The sequence below is a fragment of the Eptatretus burgeri genome, chromosome 4 (assembly GCF_056783735.1).
Source record: "Eptatretus burgeri isolate ZD-2024b chromosome 4, Ebu_testis_v1, whole genome shotgun sequence".
Classification (NCBI taxonomy): Eukaryota; Metazoa; Chordata; class Myxini; order Myxiniformes; family Myxinidae; genus Eptatretus; species Eptatretus burgeri.
Window position 1 is genome coordinate 23634731 of NC_140964.1, and position 25000 is coordinate 23659730.

The 25000-nt window shown below is 40.8% G+C and overlaps 1 protein-coding gene across 2 annotated transcripts in view; it reads right to left on the bottom strand.

The window, feature by feature from the left end:
* Positions 1-1175: 1175 nt before the first annotated feature.
* The window catches only part of LOC147027629 (protein-glutamine gamma-glutamyltransferase 2-like), a 121397-nt gene continuing 97572 nt past the window's right edge, over positions 1176-25000 (bottom strand). For both annotated transcript variants that reach the window (XM_085877159.1, XM_085877158.1), the window contains 5 exons: positions 15988-16230; positions 14106-14381; positions 5476-5636; positions 5107-5243; positions 1176-1668 (listed from right to left, as the gene is read on the bottom strand). In XM_085877159.1, the coding sequence (XP_085733285.1) occupies positions 1518-1668; positions 5107-5243; positions 5476-5636; positions 14106-14381; positions 15988-16230 (968 nt within the window). In that variant the 3' untranslated portion in view covers positions 1176-1517. The remainder of the gene's footprint in view (positions 1669-5106; positions 5244-5475; positions 5637-14105; positions 14382-15987; positions 16231-25000) is intronic.

Consider the following 25000-nt stretch of genomic DNA (forward strand, 5'->3'; position numbering starts at 1 on the left):
ACACAGACACAAGCAAATGAGATTAAATTAAATGGATACTTTAATGACAGTAATCAAATATATACAATGACAATACTTCAGATTATAATAATGAAAGAAAAACGTGAGGTAAACTAAATCTAAATCTAATTGAGGCACCTCCACACAGAATAACAGAATAACAAAAGAAAAATCCCTGCACTTAGCTGTGTGCCCAAGGATGGGCTCCTCAAGCTTGAAGGTCACCAAAACTGCTTCATCACTGTGCAGGAAAAATGCACTCAAAATGGCACCCAGTCACTCTCTGGGTGGGAAGACATACAGGAGGTAATTCGGAGATGGCACTCAACGTCAGGGCTCAGGAACTGCTGCAAGGCTTCCTCGTCGATCGCACTCGCTGATGCAGCTGTGCACAGACACGCACCTATGCACGCACACGCACACACACACACACACACACACACACACACACACACACACACACACACACACACACACACACACACACACACACAAACATACACATACATATATTCTCAAAAAGGCAGTTTTCAACCTTCAGCATCATCATGACTTTGCCATTACAACATATAACACAATGTTAACTCCCAACATTTATCATCACTGCTCAGCTCCACTCAATTGTTTGTCATTTTTTCCTGCCTGCAGAACCAACTTCCACATCTTCTTCAATATCATTCTTCCCTTCAGGTCTTGAAGACAACTGTTCACCATATAAGATCATCCCCATTCAAAACCATGATCTTTTCAACACCCATCAAACTCTCCCCTTGCCCCCAAACCCACCTACTTCTAAATTTCCAGTTTTCCCTCCTATGAGTTTGCTTCTGTATCCATCTTGTGCACTGCATGCATCCTCCCCCAACCCCCTCACCCCTTATTTGTCCAAGTCTCCCTCTATTTCATCCTTCAACTCTGCCGTTGGTGTCCTCCAATCCTATCTCTTTCTATTGTTCCTTTTGTTCTGTTGCATCCTGATCCATTCTGTGTTCTCACTCTTCCACGAGACTTGGCCTTTTAGAAAAAAAAATAAACAAGTTAAGGTGGTTGGGATTATCTATTGTTCTTATTTGTTTCAAAATTGGCATTGTATGGCTGATTTAGTTGATTGTGCCTTTTGTTAAGAAAAATATGAAAAAGCAGATCATTTTCATTCAATTCACCAAAAAACTCAGTGCATATATCATGTTGTTTATTGCAGGAACATGTGTGAGACATTGATCATAAAGTGTGATGTAAAAAGCTCATTTAGGGAGGATTCATTATGGAGCATTTGATGTAAAACTCGTTTTGAGAGTTTTGTGTAAAAAGAACACAAGAAGTAGAGAAAAATCAAGTGAAGACATGATCTGAGTGTCAGCCAGAGAGTCTTCACCGCGGTCACAATGCAGTTCATAGACGCAAGAGACACAAGCCATTGAGAAATAAAAAATACTATCAGCAAAATATAGAATTACAAAAATATCTCAAGTTACTCAATTGACAGTTAAATGGATGCAGACAAAGCAAGGAAACCATCAGTTCGATTGTACAATAACTCTAGATTTCTTCTGGACGTCTTTGATGCGGTTGCACTCGAACTTGACGAAGAGGAATCTGATTCCCGAGAGGCTCGGTGTGAACGTTGCAGTCGCTGTTGCTGCCTCTCCAGATTCGATGTCTGTGGGACTGTTGAAAAGCAAATTGACTCCGAGATGTCATTTTCGTGGAAGAATATGCATTTGCCAATTGGTTTATATCATTATATCCTCCTTAAAACGACTGGCTAGTATCTCACTTTCGGATCATGTCTTCAATGCACCACGTCTGCTTTTAGTCATATGTACCCATTAAAAGTAACCATAGGAATTACGAAGTGAATTTTGCCACAAGTTTAAGTGCTTTTTATGGAAATTACAAAATCCTTGAACATAATCGTACCCTTCCACTGTTGGAATTACCATTACAGGCAATTATGCACAGGAAATTGAAAATAAACTCATGCTTGAGGCATATTGATCACGGATTATTTTCTAACTATGCTCAGACAGGTGGCCTGAAATGTCTAGTGATCCAGAACAGATGTGGGTTTGAATTACATTGCCTTCATTAATTTGTTTCATACTCTGCTGATGAAGGCATACGTGAAACATGGCATTGTATTCTACTCAAGTAAAATTAAGATCGCATTATATATATTTGCCTTTTAGTTGTAAACTTTGGACCAACTACAAAATTACTCTCCAGGACAAGTTTACAGCGAATGTATGTTCCCTTCCAATGAATTTCAATGCAGGATGAGGCCATTCCATCCATCCATCCATTGGGACTATACTCTGCACAGAGCATTGGTGCTGCCTTAGCAGTCACCTTGGCTATTGGGTGCAATCCTGGACGGGTCGCCACTGCAACACAAGATACCAGCAAGCTGGCACTCATTTTGCCGACTTCAGAAGGATGACAAGCAGAGTCAACCCCACCTGCTATTAATTCAACAGAAAAAGGGGGACTTGAACTCAGGATCCTAAGATCTCAAGCCCACCACCTTAACCATTAAGCCAACACCAGGTATTTCAGGCCTTTATGGTGTAAAAATTTGCAATAGTATTGTTTGTCCATGTTCTGTCCTTTTTAAATGCTGAGCATCAAGTTAGGTTTCATTGAACTGTATCATTAATTTGACTACATTGTTTCATGACATCATTGTTCTTGATCGAACCAACATGGAAGCTTCTTCGTAATAATGATCGAGCTTCACACACTGAGAAAATATCTAAAATTCTCTGTCATATCAAACTTTATAAACAATCGTCGTTTTGTTTTTTTTTCGTGTGAGGTTGGTAGGTCTTAAACATCCCACAGTGTCTGCGGCGGACACACAGATTCATGTACATAAACAAATGCGGAATTTTTTCGTGTGAGGTTTGTTAATGATTTTTCTTTATTAGAAATGTTTTTAGTTGTCGATGTTGTGAAATTGTCTGCAGAATTTAATCTGAGCTCCGGTGAAATTCAAACAGTGGCAAAAGATGAAGAGTGACGTGTATTAGAAGTTTTCTATACCTCTATCTAACACTTACTCAAACCAGATAACTTTCTAGCTTTTGTTTTAAAACTTTGTGGGAGGAAAACAGGACCCAAACTGTTGGAGTCTTGGCTGTGCGAGGTTTTATTCACTGGTAACTAGTTCATGTGGCTTCACTTCCCTTTACTGCAATACACTGCAGGGAATGATGTTTAGCATTACTTAATTCGGTTATCACAGACCACATCTACTACACCAAAAGCACTTCAGAAGGAAGAATTCTGTGCTCGCATAAAAATCCCATGGATTCAGGAAAATTTACAAAAACAATGATTCATTGAATTTGTCTGCTTTGGGGTAATGAGAGGGGTGGTGAAAGAACAGCACACTTGTCAGCACATACCCAACTGAGTTGTCGAGTCTGCCTTCAAATAATAATGGATTCAGACATAACTAGAAACTGCCATACTGCTCATCATGTCGTGTACATCACGTGCTAGTTTGAATCATTGCTGAGAGCACGGCTGCACTGCTAATGCAGCACCCTTTGTCGGTTAGAACAATAATTTGGAATTTCGCCAGGGTGTGGCAGTAACTCGCCTCCTTTTCATGAAAAACACCATGGGATGTTTAGCATCTACCAACTCATGCTGGTGGACACACAGCTTAATGTCCATCCAAGGGATGGTATACAGATTGATAAATCTCCTGCAGTGGTAGGAATGGGTGCTGTATGTCAAAACGCATTGTCCTTTTTTATATAGATGGGGGATATAGCCTGATGCAAGATGTCCCATTCATATTAAGGTCGTGAATGTTCAAAATTCGGGCTGGCAGGATGACCTCGAGGTACACACGTTCACCTCGAAGGTGTCTTGCCTGGGTTTGAATCTCGGCCCAGCTGTGAACCTGCATCCTGGTGTTTCACAGGCATATTGATTCATCAGTCTGTGTGCCATCCCTTAGAGGCCCTGATGGAAGTTAAGTGGGCTCCTATCTACTGGTATTAGTTCATGGAGGTTAAAGATCTCCTGGTTCTAAATGGGCTCCTATCTACTGGTATTAGTTGATGGATGTTAAAAATCCCACGGTGTCCTTCACAAAGAGTAGGCAAGCTATCGCAAGCACCATGAACACATTCCTAATTCCTGCCCTAACCTTCAGCGAACATCAGACCAGGCCAGCCGATTCGTGAAAGACTTGGGTCAAGCTTCCCCTGGCAAACCTCACAACAACATGGGAATAATTGTGGCCGTTAAAGAGGAACATTAAAAATCCTACGGGATTTCTCAAAAAGAGCGTGCCAAAAAATAGAGCATGGCCAAAAAGTACTGCTTTTCAGGAAAATCCTTTAATTATACATTAACCATCATCATAATATAATGGGCGTAAGCCTGGAACTTCGAACACACTTTTCTCTGAACCTATTCTGTTCATACTTCCGAAATCTTCACATTATGTGTTCCATTTCTTTACGCAGGTGATAGCGGATTCAAAAAAATCGAATACAGATAGAATTTTCAAAGAGGGAATCTATGACGTCACAATCAGCAACGTTCGGCGACAAACCGACGGCCGGTTTCCAGATGACGTGCTTTACTAAACCAAGTCCATGAGTTCAGGACGGTGTTCAACTCAGCATTTATGACTTTTATCCTGCCATATTGTTAATCTGTTGATGGAGGTAATATAGAAATGACGAATACGTCAAATCGTTTGTGCTACTTATCCGGCACTATGTGGCAAGGCCAGCAATCTAAAGAGACCGGTCTCAAACGCTACCATGGGCACCCAGACACGCCACCAATATGAACTGAGCCGTTGAATACGGCGCAAAACATCCGAAGAAACTACCGTAACCAAGTATTGTGATCCGACCTGTCCACCCATACCCGTCGTAGACGGGTATCTGCTAATATACACAACAAAGACATTTTGCACAAAACCAATAGATGAAGCATTAAAAGGTTCCCAAAAAGAAATTGTAAATAGTTACTGCATTGAACTTTGAAGAACAAGCAAATTTATTAGGACCTCGACCGGAATCTCCTTATTGACCATCAAAAGCTTCTACGGCCACGGGTTCGGTCCCTGCTGCTCACCTGGATGGATGTATCTGCATTTCAGAGAGTCCTTCTCCCTCGAGATGGAATTTTCCACGAGTAACAGTCACGGGGAGCGGATTCGTGAAACTCATCTCAGCTTTGATCTCCCGACCAACAATTGGCTCGCCAATGATCTGCATTTAAGAATACAAAGAGTGACGACCCATTTTTGAGACTTTTTGACTTCAGGAAATGAGTCGAGTATTTATTTATTTATTTATTTATTTATTTTACACCTTGACTGACATGTAACAGTGACAATGTATTAGCTCAATAAATGTCGCACACAATATCAAGAAGAGACGGAATTCCAGAAAGACAATTGTGAGATAATCAGCCAAGCATACCACGATAATAATCACTCACCATGACTTCCAACTTGGGAATCTCCATTGTGATATGTCTTTCTTCAAGAAACAACTCTCCAAATTCTTTTTCCTTGAGCAAGGATGTCACTCTTATAAGGTTTAGATCTGTCAGATGCCCGGCGTAGTCTTCGTATTTCATCCTCATGGTTTCCCGTGAAACTGGCGAAGAAACACAAAATTAGAAACCACCTCAAAGTACAACCCCCTAATTAATCCGTTTTTACTCTGACAATTCCCTTAACGAAACGGTCTATTTTAAATGGAGTCGTTCCTTTAACTGATAAAAAGCTTCCTTGCAAAAGTTCGAACCGATACACGTTGCATGCAAATCTGGAGTTTTTCATGCGACTTGTAATTCCTTCAGCAGAACGCGCGGCAAGCAAGAAAAAAAACAGTCACATCCTCACAGCAGGCATAATCATGGTTGCTCTTGTAGTTAGTTGTGCCTCAATGCAGTTGCTGTAATTTGCATTTTGAATGAATGTGAAGATCATCAACGTTTTCCTCCAAAATAGGAAAGGCACCAATGGAAGGTGTTGTATGACTGACAGGGTAGCCTTCGAGGTATGTTCACTTGCCTGTGAGTCGTCTCACCTCGGTTTGAACCACGACTCGGATATATACTGTCTTCCTGCTGTTTCACAGGCAGGGTGATACATCAGTACGTTTGCCGTCCATCAGGAGAACATTAAGTCCGGAGGACCTGCCTGCCCGTATTGGTCATTCATGGACATTAAAGATCCTATGGTGTCTTCCACAAAGAGTAGGCAATTGAGGTTTCTAGCACCCTGGGGGGCGGGGGGGAGGGATTTCTTATACCTTCAGATGAATGTCAGGCCTGCTCAGTAAGTTCATTAAAGATGGGCCAAAAATAGTTGTGCAGCAAGTCCCACAAGAACGTGACAATAATTGGGACTGCTCAAGTAGTAGTAGTCATTGAAGACAAATGAAAAGTTTGTCAAACATGTTTGTGTGAAAATGCAAAAAATATTTAATTCTGCAGAAGAAAAATAGGTACAACAAATTTCAGAATCATACAAAGAGAAGGCCCACACTGCCTGACCATTAAATTTGAATCTGACCATGAAATGGTACAATTGTGATTGAAATGCAAAATTTGTTCAAAATCACACCCCATACCAGCCCCACAGCATAATAAAGCTGCTTGAGCAGGATAAACTGAAATATGTAACAGCACAAGGAAGTGAAACGATGCACCCATGATGCAACAACCACTAGAGAAGCAGATGGTGAAAGCTCGTCAAATCTGGAGGCAGCCAAACAAGAGATAAAATGACAGATTTAACTGGCAGAATGTACTCTAATAGGCCTTACTCGGCCCTATTTTGTGCAACAGATGCAAAATAATTTTGCAGGCAATGGAATGGCACGATTACAAAAGTGTGGACTGTTAGACTTGCCATTACGACCGCGAGTGAAATTAGGCGATTATACATCAGCTGCGGTCGGTCGACCAAATGCTTCTTCTGCGTCATGATGTGGACACGGTATCTTTGAAGAACAATTTCAGTCCGGGTTTCATTTTCTCGGAGAAATTTGCAGAATATTTGTCCCCAATGTTTAAAGAAAAAACTGGGAGATAGTGCAATCAGCTCCATCTGTCTGTCTGTCTATCTGTCCATGCATCACACTATATCCTCCTAAACAGTTGTGCAGAAATTGACCAAATTTGGTCGTTATGATCACCACATGGCAAGAGGTGCAAGAGCATTGCCATTTTGATCCCACCCCCTAGGGAGGAGTCAAAGGGTCAAATTCCGAAAAATGAAATTACGGGCACATTTTAAAATGAAATTTTGTACAATCAATCACCATTGGGGGACGCATGAACTATTGAACGATTTTTTGGGGATTTAAACCCTGGGTTCATGCCCCAGGGTTAGGGACTTAGGGTCACCAGGGTAAAAACAGGGAAAAAATGTTTCACTCAAAATTTGATATTGGGTCATTCCTGGTTGAACTTGTTGCCATCTTTCAACTTTACTTTTGGTGGGAAGCGTGGGGCTTTGCGATGGCATGCCATCAACTTCGCGATAGTGTCAATTTGTCACAACACAATATGTCCATTCCAATCCATTTGTGTATCCACTGCACTTTTTCTATCAGAACACAAATATACAATGAAAGTGACCATATATATATATATATATATATATATATATATATATATATATATATATATATATATATATATATATATATATATATATATATATATATACATACATACATACAGGGGTGCAAATTAACATTTTTATCCACCGGCCAGCAGGGCCGGTGACTAGAAAAAGTTACCGGCCCAGCAGAATTTTTACCGGCCCGATACAATAAAGACAAAAGTCACAAATTTGATATCAAACACTTTTAATATTGTTACGAATTCTGGTCCGCCCGGCGTGCGATCGGCCACGGAATTCAAATCGCGACCGCGTCGCCCACCGGAACGGACAATTCAGTCGTGACCCTCCTTGGAACTATCGCCAGGAGCTAGTCACGGGTGGGTCTTTCGACCCCACCACAATCGTGCCAATCTGCCACCCGCGCAGGATAGGATTGTTCCTCAAACTCGACCTACCTAAGTAGCTGCGTGGGTCGTTAACCGGGCAATCGTACCTCGCCGCTGGCCGCCTAGGACACGAACCGCTTAAGCGGTCCGTTCCGTGCTTCAGTGATAACCGAGCGGTGTTATCGCCAGCCCCGACGGACGTGATTATTTACCGGGTGCTTACTCCCCTCTACCAATCCCTTCCGTGATGCAAGATGGAACTTTCAAACAAGGGAAAAGACGCAACGAAACGGGAAACAGTTCGACAAGTACATTTATTGAAACCACACGTATACAGGCAAAGCAATGAATAACAGTCATGCACGTATGTACAGCACTCAAATAGAAATGCAAAGAAAGAATTACTACCGACTAAAGCAATGTACAAACATGCACAGTCACTTAGGCAGTTCTAACTTGTTGGACACGGCGCCACAGCATGCATACAAAAACCCAAATAAATAAGTGGAAGAGAAAGGACTTCCCTTTTTCGTGGCCGGTGAGTCCCTCTCCCAAGACCGTCAGCGTGGTCGCGCCTGGCTCCGACCTCTCTCTCGGCCGGCGAACCCTCTCCGGTACTCCTCGTCCGGACGCGCAGGTCCACCACACAACCGGCGCTGCCGCGTCTCCCATCCGTGCCTCCGTTGACAGGCCGCTCGCCAAGCCGAGTGCGCAGGACATCTTCTACCGACAAGACAAGACCCCTTCCACCGACAAGACAACCAGCGCCAAGAAGAAGACGACGACCAGCCCAGAAGCTCAAAAAACCAGAAGAACACAGGAACTCTCGAAGACAAGGAGACAGGAAGACTACTCAAGGTCCGTGCTGTCCGGCTTTTGTAGCGCGGGGCTCCGCCCTTCGCTCCGCCCCGTTTTCGGCCCCGCCTCCCTTCGAGCTTCTTGGAGAAGCCTCTCGAAGGGGGCGTGCCCTCTCACTCTCCCTCCACACCGCCCCATGCGGGGGCCGGGGGAGTCAGTTTTCGCTCAAGGCCAGGGAATTATTCCGCCAAAAAGAGGCCCCCACCTTTTCTCACCTTTGACCCCCGGCTCGGATCGCACTTCCACCACACCGAGCGCGGGGAAAATAGGCGGGAATCCGCAGGCGGGAGAATTGAGGCGGGAGAAACAGGTGGGAAAAGTCCGTACAGGCTCCGCAAGAGCTTTTATTCTGGCAATCCTGCGTGCGTTCTTGGACGGTTTTTACCACGGAAATCGTCGCCGCGTGGTCCGTGGAGGATGGCGTTCGTAAACGCGGATAGTGGCGAAGATGGTGGTGGTTGTTGTTTGTTGTAGTTGTTTGGGGGGGTTGTTGGTGGTGGCGATTTGGTTGTTGGGGGATGATTGGTCCAAAATAATGATAGAGAAAAGAAAAACGGCTATCTCAAAGGATCGCAGCCTTGTGAACAAGGAAATTCCCTCTAAACAACGGTGGGGAAATTTAACTGCACAATTACTTATCGTCATAAATGATCTAAGGACCCTTTATGGTGTATTGCGAATTTCCACAGCCGTAACAATATACTCACATGAGTGAGTTTGATGAGTGAGGTTGGTTGGATGAGTGAGGTTGGTTGGATGAGTGAATTTGATGAGTGAGGTTGGTTGGGTGAGTGAGTTTAATGGAGGAGGTTTGCAGAATGAGTGAGTTTGATGGAGGAGGTTGGGTGGATGAGTGAGTTGGATGGATGGATGAGTGAGTTTGATGAGTGGGGTGGGGGTGGGGGGATGATGCAGGGAGGAGGAGGTTGTGGGTGATGGGGGGCTTTTGTGTGGGTTATGGGGGGGCAGGGGGTTGTGAGTAGCGCTGGGGGGGCATTTTCGTGGGTGATGGGGTGGTTGTAGCTGGTGGACAATGGGGGGGATTTTGGGTGATGGACGATGGGGTGAAGGGGGGGGTGTTGTGGGTGATGGACAATGGTGGGGGTACTACTCGTGCACCCAACATCACATATAAACTCACTCAACCACCTTACCTCACCCATCAAACTCAATCATTCACCCAACTTCACCCATCAAACTCACTCATTCACCCAACCTCACCCATCAAACTCACTCATTCATCTAACCTCACTCATCTAACTCACTCATTAACCCAAAAGCCTCATCAAACTAACTCATTCACCTAACCTCACCCATGAAACTCACTCATTCACGCAAATTCACTCATTTAACCAACCTGGGCATGAGAAAATACGTCCAAACCGTCAAATCTCGCGCAATCACGCGTGATTTGGAATGAGATGAAAACAGACAAAATGGCCGCCGCAGAATTACCGGTGATTTCTACGGATTTCTGCAGACAAAAACAGTAGTTCTAGTTGAGAAAACGAGTAGAGAAGCTAGTACAAATTGTACAAAATAACAGGAATCACTGGTGATTCGCCAGCCGGGCAGGAAAGGCAGTATTGTGTACCTGTCCAACACAAAAGTTAGGCGCCATTGGCGACCGGGCGGCCGTTAATGTGCACCCCTGATATATATATATATATATATATATATATATATATATATATATATATATATATATATATATATATATATATATATATATATATATATATACATATTGTGGGGATGCAACTATATCTGATCATAAGCTCATGGAGGAGCTTCTACAGGCCTGACAAACAGGAGTAACGACATTAGGAGATGTCAGCATCCTTTTACATGAATCACAGTCAAAATTGTATTTGGGATTTGAACTTGAGATGCCACCACCTTGAGTTGCATGCTGAGATGGGAATGGCAAACAAGGAAATGGTCTCCAAAAAAATTGTGCAGATTAGAATGTTCTGCAAATGCCACACCATTGTGCAGGGGTAAAGAGATGAAAATTATTTAATCAAAAGAGGGTGTCATCAACTTTTATTTTTGTTATGAAGAAAGAATGGACTGAAGCCTTGATCCTTCCTTCAAATAATATTACTGCATGAATTGTAACAAAACAGGGAATTGCTGATGCATCAACTCACTTCTCTTTAAAAACTTATGCAACACCAAACTTTGAAACTAGTCTGTACTTTTGGCTTCAATGAACTGATCAAGTGAAAACTTGAGTGAAGCCGATGGCACGCCATCGCAAATCCCCACATTTCCCACCTAAAGGGAAATTGAAAGATGGCAAAAGGTTCCACCAGGACTGACCCAATATATAATTTTTAATTTTAAATCATTTTCCCGTTTTGAACCTATCTCAATTACGTCCATAAATTACATAATTACGTTTTTAATTACGTCCAATTACATAAAAAAAATTACGTCCCTGTGACCTTTAGGACAAACACCAGGCTTTATTACAAAAAACAAAGCCTGGTGTTTGCTTAATGGTTAAGGTGGTGGGCTTGGGATCCTAGGATCCTGAGTTCAAATCTCACTCGGTTGTTTAATTAATACCAGGTGAGGTTGACTCTGCCTGTCATCCTTCTGAAGTCGGCAAAATGAGTACCAGCTTGCTGGTATCCTGTGTCAGAGTGGCGACCCATTCAGGATTGTGCCCAATAGCCAAGGAGACTGCATAGGCAGCACCAACACTCTGCACAGAGTATGGTCCCAATGGATGGATGGATGGATGGATGGATGGACCTTAGGTCCCCACCCCTGGGGCATGAACTGAGTGTCAAATCCAAAGGAATCGTTACATATTTCATGTATCTCCCAATGTTGATTGCGTATATTAAATTTAATTTTAAAATGTGCCCGTGATTGCATTTTTAATGAATTTCCACCCCCCCCCCCCCCCGTATTTGACATTTTGATCTCGCTACAGGGAGCGGAGCCAAAAATGACACTGCTCTTGCACATTCATGCCATGTGGTGATCATAACTATCAGGTTTGGTGAATATCTGCCCAAGCGTTGAGGAGATCACGTGATGGATGGACAGACAGACAAACAGATGGAGCCAATTACAATATTGGCTCTACCTGTTTGTCTATCTGTCCATCCGTTTTTTTTTTTTCAAAAAGCATGTGGATATAAAAAATATATGCATTTTAAAAAAAATTTATAACTCAAACCCAAAGATATGACCTGTTTGTTGCACACTAAAACACCTAATGGAAATGTAATGATGTGACGGTGCAAAACTCCAGGTTCTTTTCCACCCTCCGATGGATCCCATTTTGTGCGGCCCACCGCATTTTCCTGATTTTGTTTCTTCTGCATAGAGTACCAGACTCCATTTCCAAACTCGGGTTGTTGAGAAAAAAAAATTCAATTAAAACCACAAATTGCTTAGCATGCTATTAGTATTGAATCGGGCCTTTATATGGGAAATGCGAACTATTTCACACAATTTATTTATTTTTACTTGTATGAATTATATTTGAACTAATTAACTTCAGTAATGTGATGCAGTTGAACAGGAAAAAACAAACAAATTATTATCAACAAAGTGAATTGACCTCTGCAGCACATATTGAACAAAATTATATTCGATATGTACATGACCATCAGAAAACATGCTATATGAACTATTAGAGTGTGAATGTGTATAATTAATCACATAAGGTGCATTCCATTGCAAAAAAGCACCAGAAAAGTTTTCCCAATCATGAACGAATGGTCCCACTCCACCAAATCCGGATCAGAATAGATGTTAGTCCTTTTCTAAGTAATTTCTAGCAAGTGTCACACCTTCCTCTTATGGGTGTGAGTCCTGATGCCATTTGAACAGAAGTCATGTTTTTAAAACTTATTGAAAATGGGGGAAAACTGACGACTCTCCCCCATATAAGGTTACTTTTGCGTTTGCTCTGGTGAGCTAGATGCACTGATGGAGCAAAATCAGCACAGGTAAAAACATCCCTCGCACATCGCAGACAGGTTGGTAGTCTCAGTATTTTACAGGCTCCATTCCCATCTAGTTCCATGAGCTTGGTGTGGCTCAGTGGTTAAGGCGGTGGCTTGGGATCCTTGGCGTCCTGAGTTCGAGCCCCGCTGGCTGCTGAGTTAGCATCAGGGGGGTTGACTCAGCCTGTCATCCTTCCGAAGGTCGGCGAAATGAGCACCAGTATACTGGTAATTATCCCTGCAGGGTCGAAGGCGACTAAAGGGTTGGTGTCAGGAAGGTCATCCGGCCGTGAAAAAAAAACATTGCTACAAGAAAGGGTACCATGATTGGATCCCGCAAAAAGCTGACCCCTGCTCAGGGATAAAGGCTTTCAAATGGTGTGATGATTCCCATCTAGTTCCTGCTGGTCTCACAAATCTCCAACCCTCCTTAGTACCGTCAGGTTACGTCCAGTCATTCTTCCAGGAAACAGCTCCTGGCTAAAACCCCCATATCCAGGCTCACTGCACACCTCCACTCTTTTGTTCCTCCTTCCTCTCATTTTTTGAATGGCCTTCCTGAGGTTATTCAATCACACTCTTCACCCCAGGGTTTCAAACAGGTGATGCACTGCCATCTCGTGCTATCACCCACCCATAGCTTTATACACCCATTAACTCTATTTAACCCAACCTTATTTGCAGGTTACTGTGTTTCTTCCCTCCTCTCTCTCTATATTATTTTCCTGTTCATTAATTCCATTGTTTGTTGTATCCAACTGAAGCTTCACTGTTCAACTGCCAGGTGCTTTCCTTTTAAGCCACTGTCAATTCGCTTTTCCATGAGCCTCAATGTTGCATTGGAAACATTCTGGGCCACATAACCTCCTCAAATCCAGTGTTGCAGTCAAGTCTTGGTAAGTTGAGTCCAGGTCACAAGGTGTCCAGTCAAGGTCATGAGATCTCGAGGCGACTTCATGAGGTCTCAAATATACCAAAACAAAAGAGAGACATCTGGACGTATTATTTCCACTTAAAATTTTTCAGATTTCCTTCAGTACAAAAAAATTAATGTTACTCGAGATGTTGTAGGTATATTTCAGTATTTGTGACTACTCTTAAAAAGTCTTCAATGGCATCTCGTATGTCAAAAATAAAAATAAATATTGCAAAATCGAATTCAAAAAATATATTTCAGCACAAGTTTTTACTTATATGAGATGTAAAACACAAATGTTATAAACTGTATCCAAAAACGAATCAGATGTGTTGAGGATAGTTTCCACAACTCACCCTCTCCAGGCTCCACCACCATTTCACATGAGTGTTTGCAGCATTCAACGCCACACTGCCCGGTGTACGTGACCGCACGTGCTACGCTCGTCAGCTCAAGCACCATGCGCTGATGTCCTTTGTTCCGCACGACTGTGTGCACATCCAAGCTGCTACCCACGAAGGCCGAGCGGCTGATCCGGAGGCGTACAGCCAGCTCAGGCATCTTCTGGTGTGATTCCTCTCGTCGAAGTGCCATTCCAGCTCGTGCATAGGCCTCACGCTCCTCGTGTGAACCTGAACAATGCAGAGGGATAAGGGCATCTCAGTGGGGAACATTGAACGATTACAAGTAGCATCACACTCGAATCATGATCAGTAAGAGATCATTCTCTCTTACCTGAGTTGACATTAAATTTGCACGACAGAATGTCATGATAGGGGGTTCAGGTATTGACAGCAGGAAAAAGAACGGTGCAAAAATAACTTAGTTCGCAGCATCCATGCTTGTCTCTGGGCTGTCTTTGGTTCAATTCCTGATAAAGATTAATCTGACTAATACTGATGGTCTGGTGCAGCCTGGAGGAGAAGCTGGGTTATTCAGCACACTATTCCTTGAATTTAAAGTGATACGAAGCTTTTTTTAAGGTCTGCAATGAGGAAGATATTAAAGATCCCATGGAAGATATTTTCTTATACCAGGGTACATTGCAGGACCTCTGGTCCTTTTGGCTACGATGCCAGCAACCATGCTTGATATTATTTACAAATATGGATAAAAAATCTTGTCTGATGGCAGTGATGGCATAAAAATGAGATCATTTCTCACTTCTGCATTGCCATTCTCACTTTTTGGAGAGGAACAAATCGAGTCTATAAACGTCTGTATTTCCCTTTTGGCACTTCTTCCTCGTTCAACTTATTTTTTTGAGTCTTCAACAAAATCATTTTTCTTTCAGGTCCACTTTTTGCCTTTGAGTAATTACCATCCTGAATGACACTTTTGTGCTGCATGGCATTCTGGGATATCACAAAAATTCACCAAATCCAAAATGGATGTTATAAGTAAGACAAGTTGTGTACTTTAATTGCCATCCCTACTGTCTGTGGATCAATAATACAACTTCAGTGAATGGACATTAAAGGGAATGTAAGACAAAAAGATTCAGCCATTGATGATGGAATGTTGATAATTCAGATGGGATGGTACAAATGGTGTCTTCCTGTGTCTAAGTATCATCATGTCAAATTTAAGTCAAAGAGTTGAGTTAAAGGCAACGGTGTTATCGAAATGTAAACTGCTTGCAGGGAAAGGGATTACAAACACAGAAAATTCAACTGAATATATATATATATATATATATATATATATATATATATATATATATATATATATATATATATATATAAATGTAAAGATTGAGACGATGTACCGATGGATATTTTTTAAAGCTAATTTGGAAGAGCTCGTCAAACCATTGCTGCTTTGGTGTCATTGTCGAGCAATGCACCACAGCTACTCGGATCATAATGTGACTCAAACGTTTTGAGTCACACTTACAAGATCATTGCTGCTGAATCATTAAACACTCTGACATCAGAAATTGGGGGTTAAAAGTGTTGATAACATCATCAACGAAAAAATAATAACAACAAGATGCAAGATGACAATGCTTACTTGTTTCAGGTAATCATGACAGTTTTTCTTTGGCTCTTAATTAGTCATTCCTCCAAGTACCACACCTTGTGAAAAGTCACTCTGTAGCTCAAGAAAATTTTGAAAGAATTTCTATCAGTATTCTTCATTAGTGGATTATCGAGATTTAAAAGCATAAGCAACTAGAAAGCATGTTGAACTTCTTTCATGCATAATTTCCATGGCATACATGGATTATCTACATACCCTCAGGAAACTTGTAGAGATGAGTGATGTCCTCCCGCTCATCAGAGGTCACCGACTTTGAGCTGATGGATTTGCCAATGTAGTTTGTGAAGCAGTTTGCTCGGTGCAAGCTCCCATCTGCCATGCGCACCCAGTTCACAACGTCCGCATTCACCTCGGCAAACACGAATGCTGTCTCATACGGCAGGGAAATCTCGCCTCGCTTGACTGCCAGCACCGGTGCCGGTCCACACAGATAAACCCCTGATGGCCGAAGAGCAGGCATTTATAGGTTAGGCCTCCCATCTGCCCATTTTTTTGTATGTATATATATATATATATATATATATATATATATATATATATATATATATATATATATATATATATATATATATATATATATATATATATATATTCTGTTGAAAATCATTCACGCTTGTGTTGACAACCAGCTGATATAAATGTCAAGCTGGTTTCTAATCATCAAACTGCACTGAAGTCTGGTAACAACACAGTTCTCTGCTTGGGAATGCAACTAACTGGAATATCCTGTTAGCAGCAGTCTGAAAAGGGCAGGCTTCAAAATATTTGTTGCATTAAATTCTACTGTGGATGAAAAACAATTACTGTACAATAAAATACCAAAATTAGAGTAAATAAGATGACCTAGAAGCTGCATTGCGATCAATAGCCATTTGAGGCCTGAATTCATGCTTGCTATATGGGCCAGCATTTGGCAGTCAGTGACAGTATGAACCTGGCCTGCAGTCGGATGATAAGGTGATTTTACGGCAGGAAATATACGACATTTTGAAATTTTATAGCCTTGCCAGACCTGCAGTGACTGAATTTTTAGAAACTGAATTAAATGCAAGAGAATGCAAGGAGGAAATGGTAACCTTGGATCCAAAGCACTCATCGCATGGCATTGAAAAAGGGGGGAAAAAAAACCCCAAAAATAAACATGTTCATTGATGGGCAGTTTGCTTCAAAGATAAATTTACTTGTGTTACACAATGTGTCATTACCTCACGCGCATGAAGTGATAAGCGGGGTTAAGCAATTGATTCACGTTATCTGTTTGTCTACAAACATCAGTTTATGATCGAAGAACTACTTCATTTCAATTCAAAGTATTATTTTGAACACCAATCGGAACATGAATTGGTAAAACGAACCTGCAGCTGAATAGTACTTTGGCTCTGAATTTGGCAAATTGTATGGAATCTCGTCCTGATTGTGCATGTTCGGAGAGTAATAAGATCATTGTTTCGGTCTGTCTGCCGAAAATATTTGTCATTATTTGAATAGGGTCTGTATTTAAATAGGACCATCAAACAAAATTCAAAATCATTCCAAACAGGAAATTTACTGATATTAAGGATGACATAAACAACAGGCATGAAGAACTAATGTAACGTGTTAAATATGGTGGTGCAAAAGATGCTACTTCAACAGCGATATATTTTTTACTAAACTGTTCCAAAAAAAAAAGTTTTTCTGAAACCTTTAAAATCTTTATGTTTCAAATGAATTATATACTTGAACACTGTTGAACACAAATTGTCTTATTGGCACTTTCAATAACCTTCCATTTAGCAGTACTTGGACAAAATATTACATTTTACGTCATCTCAACCAATCAAATTTGCCGTTTGCAGAACCTTCCCATGCCCTTTTTCTCAAGACTATCAGGCATTTTGAAGACGTTTAAGCGCATATGGAAAATAAGTGTATAATGTGCTCCATAAATCTAAAAATAGGTGCAGACGCTTATTATCCAGATTCTACTGTAGTTAAGATAAAATGAAAAGAATGGTAAACAACATAAAGTAAGTCCCAAGAATATTGAGCGACAGTAAAACAACTATGGATGAGTTTTATTTCCATACAAACTTGTCACCATCACATGGGTATTGGACCCAGGTTTAGCTGTATTCCAAAACCGAGACCTTTCTCTCACTTGTTTGTTTTTTGACTCGGTGTCTTGTTCTGAGTTTGCGTATATTTTACCAACTTCCCCAATATAATCTAAAAATATTTTTTTGTTTTATAGACGAATACTTTGAATGAGACTTGAATATCCTATTTATAAGAACTAGCATCCAAATTGCACATCGTCACTATACGAAAGAGAGCTGTTTGTCTGTCTGCATGTCACCATTTTTTATCAGAGATAGCTGAACAGATCTTCGTCAAACTTTCAGATGTTCATCATTGAGTTACAGGGAGTGTTTTCGGCAAAAAATTGAAAATTTTGAAAATTAATAAAAGTTCAATTTTTTTGACTTTATTTTTTTTAATCGCTCTACAGTACCGAAAGCCGAAGCCAATATAATGACATGAAACGTGATATTAAATGATCCCTGACCCCATTCCTTAGTGGGTATGGGGAAGTGCTTTAGGCTCGCACAAAAACAAAAATTATTCAAAATGCCAACAACATTGGCGGGAAATGCCGGTTCCCCCTGCTCGTAAAAATAAAAATAAAAATGGACAAAGTTTTCTTTTCCAAAAAGTCATGTAAACCAACAAGCAAGATGGCACGAATGACATTATCCGACATGGCTCTAATTACAGTGAATTAAAAGGTCAGTGTGCGATTTAGTAATAACGATTATGTGGCATAGGGTAATGGGTAATGGTCTTGTCTCATTGCCGCAGGCAGATCATGATAGCGTCATATTATGGAATACTAAGCCCAATGCATACTTTCATCTGAACTGCTTCCTTTTCACAAATAATGGCTTTGTTTAACCTTTATCTGAGAAAATTTTGAATTTTCTCAAATATTAAATTTTTATTGGCATTATTTTGGCTCAAGGAAGAGTGCTAAGAGTGGGGCAGTGGGGCATAATAACAAAGGGGAAAGAGGGGGAGAGAGAGGGATATATATATATATATATATATATATATATATATATATATATATATATATATATATATATATATATATATATATATATATATATACATATATACACAAGCCGGGAGGCGACGATGGTTCAAAAGCGGTATTTGACGATGTTGATTGTTTCAGAAGTCAAGGATGAGACAATGTGATAATTTTTGACCAAGTTATAAAAATGATCAACATGATGTGGTACGGGTGACCGGTTAATAGCAGCAAAATGTCGAAAACCCGGTTTCGTTCAACAACTTTCAAAATTTGACCTTTGCATGACCTTTAATGGTCACAAAACAATGCTGTGGACATTAAAATAAGGAAACAGGATACATGCTATAGCTTATTGGAGTTAGTTCGTCGAAGAAGGTCAAAAACCCGGTTTGATTCCCACAACATTGAAAATTTGACCTTTGTGACCTTTAAAGGTCAAAGGTCAAGGATTATGGCCTTTGGTGCAAAACATCCTCTGGAACATTCCAGGAACAATATAACGTCATATAGGCTATATGGCATTTCGCACTCCTTGGATTATCCATACTTTGATGAAATCAGCATAAAAACAAACTTGAAGGGGGTGCCATGGGCAAGGTGTTTGAGATAGAGCAAAATGGTTTAAGACTTTAGGTGGGGAATGACCTCAAGATTATGCTTAAAAAATATTGTCATCCGAGCTCTCAAAGTTTGGGCGGTCAGATGATTTTTATGTCAAAATTGGCAATTTTCGAAGTTTTTGACCTTGTGACCTTGACCTTGGGACGAAAATGAAAAATCAGACAATGACAAGTTTTAGATAATTCATTTTGCTATTCAAATACCGAAGAGCCCATTCGATTCAGTAAATTCCCTAGAAGATAGATTTTTAATCCGACTACCCCCGAAAATGGCTATTTTGGGGGCGTGGCTCCGCCCACAATGGACGTAGCATGCCCTCATCCAGGAAAACACAACTCGACATTGATATTGAACACATAAACAAGTTTCATCAAGATCGGATCAAAGTGCACAGAGTTATGCTCTGGACAGACAGACACACAGACAGACACAGACGAGCCTCGACCAAGGTATACAAAAAAAAAAAAAAAAAAAAAAAAAAAAAAAAAAAAAGCCGGTAGGCGACATGAGTAGTCGCGACATAATTGCATACTAGTCATAGTTTTTGACGGATCGAGCTGAAATTTTTTGACAAAGAGGTTGATTATAGTGTGCATAAAATCTTCGAAGCCGATTTTTGATTTTCGAAAAAAATAATTTTTTTCGGATTTTTCAAAATTTTCAAAGCCCCATTGCTAGGCAACGGTGGTGTCCATAGCAACGGTGCTCAAAAGCAAAGAACAAGATCGTGGTATGAAGCTTCCTGTCATGTTTCATCAAAATCGGTTGACTCATCTGGCCTCCAGAGCTGTCCATTCCATACAGACATACAAACAAACATACAGACAGAAAAAGTGAAAATAAAGGTACTCTAGCAACCACCCAACACACAGACAGACACACAGACATAACGAATATAGTGGTCACTCTGGCTGGCGCTTGTGAACCAAAAAACAAAAATTACAAGTGGGGGCTTTGTTCACAATTACAATTACAATTACAAAAATTACAAAAAACAAAAATTACTCCGCCCACAATGGGCAATCTTAGCTGTGACCCTACTATCTGTCACCACCCATTTCTTCAAAACCTATCTTCTCCCTCAAAATTGACCGAATCAAACTGATTTTTTTTATATGTTGTACATATGGCCAATGCGCACAATTTCTCGAGTGGGAATTTCGATAAAAAAAAATCGAGAAAAAAATATGAAAAAAAACAAAAATTACAAGTGGGCGTGGCTCCGCCCACAATGGACGCCCATCGCCAGGAAGACAAAACTAGGCATTGATATCAACATCATATTCAAGTTTCATCCAAATCGGATCACATCCCACGAAGTTGTGCTCTGGACAGACGGACAGACATACACACAGACACAACGAATATAGTGGTCACTGGCTGGCGCTCGTGAACCAATATACTGTATATATATATATATATATATATATATATATATATATATATATATAGAGAGAGAGAGAGAGAGAGAGAGAGAGAGAGAGAGAGAGAGAGAGAGAGAGAGAGAGAGAGAGAGAGAGAGAGAGAGAGAGAGAGAGAGAGAGAGAGAGAGAGAGAGAGAGAGAGAGAGAGAGAGAGAGAGAGAGAGAGAGAGAGAGAGAGAGAGAGAGAGAGAGAGAGAGAGAGAGAGAGAGAGAGAGAGAGAGAGAGAGAGAGAGAGAGAGAGAGAGAGAGAGAGAGAGAGAGAGAGAGAGAGAGAGAGAGAGAGAGAGAGATAGAAAGTGAGAGGGTTGTGTGAGCAAGAGTTCATCGCGTGGGGGAGATGGGGATGACATGAGATGATGCTGGTTGAAGGTCTCAAAGGAAGAGTGTAATTGAACAGCCCAAGAAAAGTGGTTATACGAACTGGGGAAAAGTGGAACAAAAGAGTGGTGAAGTGCAGTGAGTCTGCATTTTAGGAGTTTAACCAGTAAAGTGTTCCTGGAAGGACAGGTGCATTTTGAAGGAACTGGAGAGGGGCAGAAATCTGAGAGAGAAGAGGGAGCTCAATCGAAGGAAAGAGGCCACTGACCTTCCTGCATTGTGAGAGCAACAGGTCTTGTGCTTCTGCCTCATCATGTGTGGGAAGGAATAATGTTGCGAACTTTAGATGTGACATAATTTTGCTTATAAACCAAGGGATCCTGCATTTCTATCAACATATTTTCATCTCTATGTGGTGAAAACCTATCTCACCAGGATTCAATTATGAATTTACTGTTGCACTGGTAGTATCAATGCTGAAGTGTGACTGTGCTGGTGATGCATTGCTTCCTTTAGGTTATGGCTGGAATTTGGCATTTGGCTAGGGTGTGGGCAATAACTCATCTGCTCTTCATGAAAAGACACCATGTGTTCTTCAACGTCCACCAACTAATGCTAGCAAGCGGTCTGCAGCTTAACATCCATCTGAGAGATAGCGCAACTATTGATTCAATGTCTTGTCTGCAAAGTCATCAGATGATAGTCGTCAGGCCGAGAATTGAACCCAGCCAATGCGGCTCGAAGGGGAATATGCCATCTCTGACTTATCCTGTCTGATCTCTTTTCCCCAAAGCAGACGTCACATCTCTGTCTCCTTTTCTTGTCGTGGATGAGTCTCGTCTTTTCCAAGGTTTCTGCACAAAATATCTGTTTGTGTTCATTTTGTCAAGCACATGGCATTCATCGGGTCCACTCAGAATGCATATAGGCCACAGACATGTTTACATTAATCACATCACATTTAATATATAAAATCCACAAAACTATAATAGACCACAGCAGTGACGTGAATATCTACTGCAATTGAAAGGCGAAGCTGAAAAGGAAATGCAGATGAGACAGGCAGTTTTATGCCCCCAACAAAGAATGATGTGTACATGCAGTAAACAAGAAGATAATTAATAGTTTGATTTGATTCCACAGGTAATTGAACCCAGATTGTAGAACACAAAAGCTTGCGAACAATGGAGTACAGTACACCAAAATATCAACAAGTCCATTATCCGCAGCATTTAATTCGAGAATATAGACATCAAAAGGGTCAGTATATTGTATTTGAATGACAATATATTCGTTATTGCACAATGTAAGTGCACGCAGTAACGTTTTGTTTGAAGTTTAATAAGGTGATAATGTGTGTCACCGAATGGGAAAATTAAGTCATTAAAATAAATTGCTATTTCCTTCGTCATACTTTCGCTTTGTTGAAGTTCCACATCTCACATTTTGTCTTTTCTCACAACTTTTATAGCCTTGCATCACCTTTCTTGTTTCACCTTTCTCCGTCCATCACATTAAGTATCCACATCACTTTGTAACTACAATGTCAATGATTTATACAATATGTCCCAGATCTCAACAAAAAACACAGGGGCAGTACCCAGGTTAACCATAATGGAGAAGATAACCAGAGAACCACTGGTAGGCATAGATGACAGATAAACTGTTTAACAGAGAAGAAAGTAAATACCTATGGATATAATTTTAAGGCGTGAACAAACTTTGGTACATCACGTGTGATAAAGAATGTGGTCAAGTTTCAACGAAATTGTGTGTGTGGTTTCAGAAAAAATGCAAATACATATTTTGGGGTCGAACCCCCCTCCTCAAAGACCATCTAAGACGCAGATTTTTTTTTTAATGTCGTGATCAAACTTTGGTACAGACACGGTGATGAACATTGTATTAAAGTTTCATTGAAATCGTATGTGTAATTTCAGAGAAGAAGTTGCAAGTATTTGTAGATGGATGGATGGACGGACGACGTGCCATCCCATAAGCTCCCCAGAACTACGTTCCAGGTGAGCTAAAATTAAAGCAATACTGTTGTTTTATTGAAGGAACCAAAATCCTCGTGAGCTCACAGTCACAGCTTGAATGTATAGTAAACCCTCAAATGTCACGGGTTCGAAAATCGCGGGTTTCGATAAACCGCGGGAAACCTATTGTGTTCTGATTTCGTAATCGTGGGATTTCATTTTGACCAATCGTGGTTTTTGAGCTGAGATGAATCTTTGTTTGTGTCCCATGCATGAACAATCACCTCCCATTATGAGCCTTGTGGAGTTTCTCATGCATCACTTTTCATGAGCCCAAACATAAAGGGAAGGACAAAGTTAGTTGTACCAAATGGCAGACTCAGGTTATGATGTTGCTGTTGGGCAAAAATATCGGGTTGTTACATATGTTTGCTCGAGGTGAAAATGCATCATCTGTATGGACCGCCATTACAGGGTCAATGATGGCAATTAAAACCCTCCCCATTGTACTCTGCCTCATTCGTAAACCTTCATTTTCCTTCAAACCTCATTATCTATAAAACCTCATTTCCAAACCTTCATTTTCCAACACCGTATTCAAACTTTATTGCCAAACACTTGATTTCCGACACCCGGATTTGAACCTCCATTCTCAAACACGCATTCTCATGTGCAGCTCATGAAACAAATTGAGGTGAAAGGATTTATGACGGAGCAGGTTTTTAAACATCGGAGAGACGGGATTGTTCGGGAAGATGACGCCATCTCATACCTTGCTCTCACCAAGCAGGGAAGATGATAGTTAAATGTAAGGGTGATTCATTAGGGATCGTGTTACTCTTCTCTGTTTTGGGTTGTGGCAATTCCTTCGTTGTACAGCTAATGCTGCTTTTCCATTCGCTGAATCACCTACCGTGCTCACCCTTTCCCACTCACCCTTTCCCCCGCCTCTAACAGCATCATCCCGAGCTAAGTCTTATGTTTTCTATTTACGAAAGAGTACAGTACAACAACATAATATGTTTACCATCACCCACAGAGCTGTGTTGTAATAGATTTAAAAAATAGACAGTACAGACAAACCAACAAACAAGAAGAAGACGTCGTGCAGAGCACAATACTTGCAAAATCCATAAAACAAATTTGACCTCAAAAATAATTGGTGGTTGAATTCAATGACCTGATATGCAAATCCTCTTCAAATTTCAAGTCAATCGAATAAAAATTCAAGATTTTAGAAATCCCACCGAAGTTATTGACCTTTGGCTTATGTTGACCTTTTGGTCTATCGTGACCTCAAAATAATTGGTGGTTGAATTCACTCAGCTGATGTGAAAAATCCTTTTCAAATCTCTCATCAATCAGATGAAAATTGAGGATTTTAGCAACTACAAAAATTTGTTGACCTTTGGCCAATGCTGACCTTTTGACCTCAAAAGCAATAGACTTCTTGCTTATGACAAACGCTACCATGTGTTGCAGTTTTGTGAAGATCGGTTTAGAATTGTGACCTGTAGGCGAAAAATAGACAAACAGACACACAGGTAGACAAACAACACAAACGACTGACCAATATAGTTGAAAATCTTCGATTTTGCAAGTAACCAAATCGATAGAGAGGGGTGAAAACATAACCTCCATCACCTTCGGTGGCAGAGGTAATTAAGGATAAGAAACATTTGTCTTCTTATGTGCAGTGAAGACGAGGAATCCAATCATCATGAATGGAATAATTTCATTTTTCTCTCATACCCCAATATATTTGTTCACTTTGGTGTAATCTAACCCT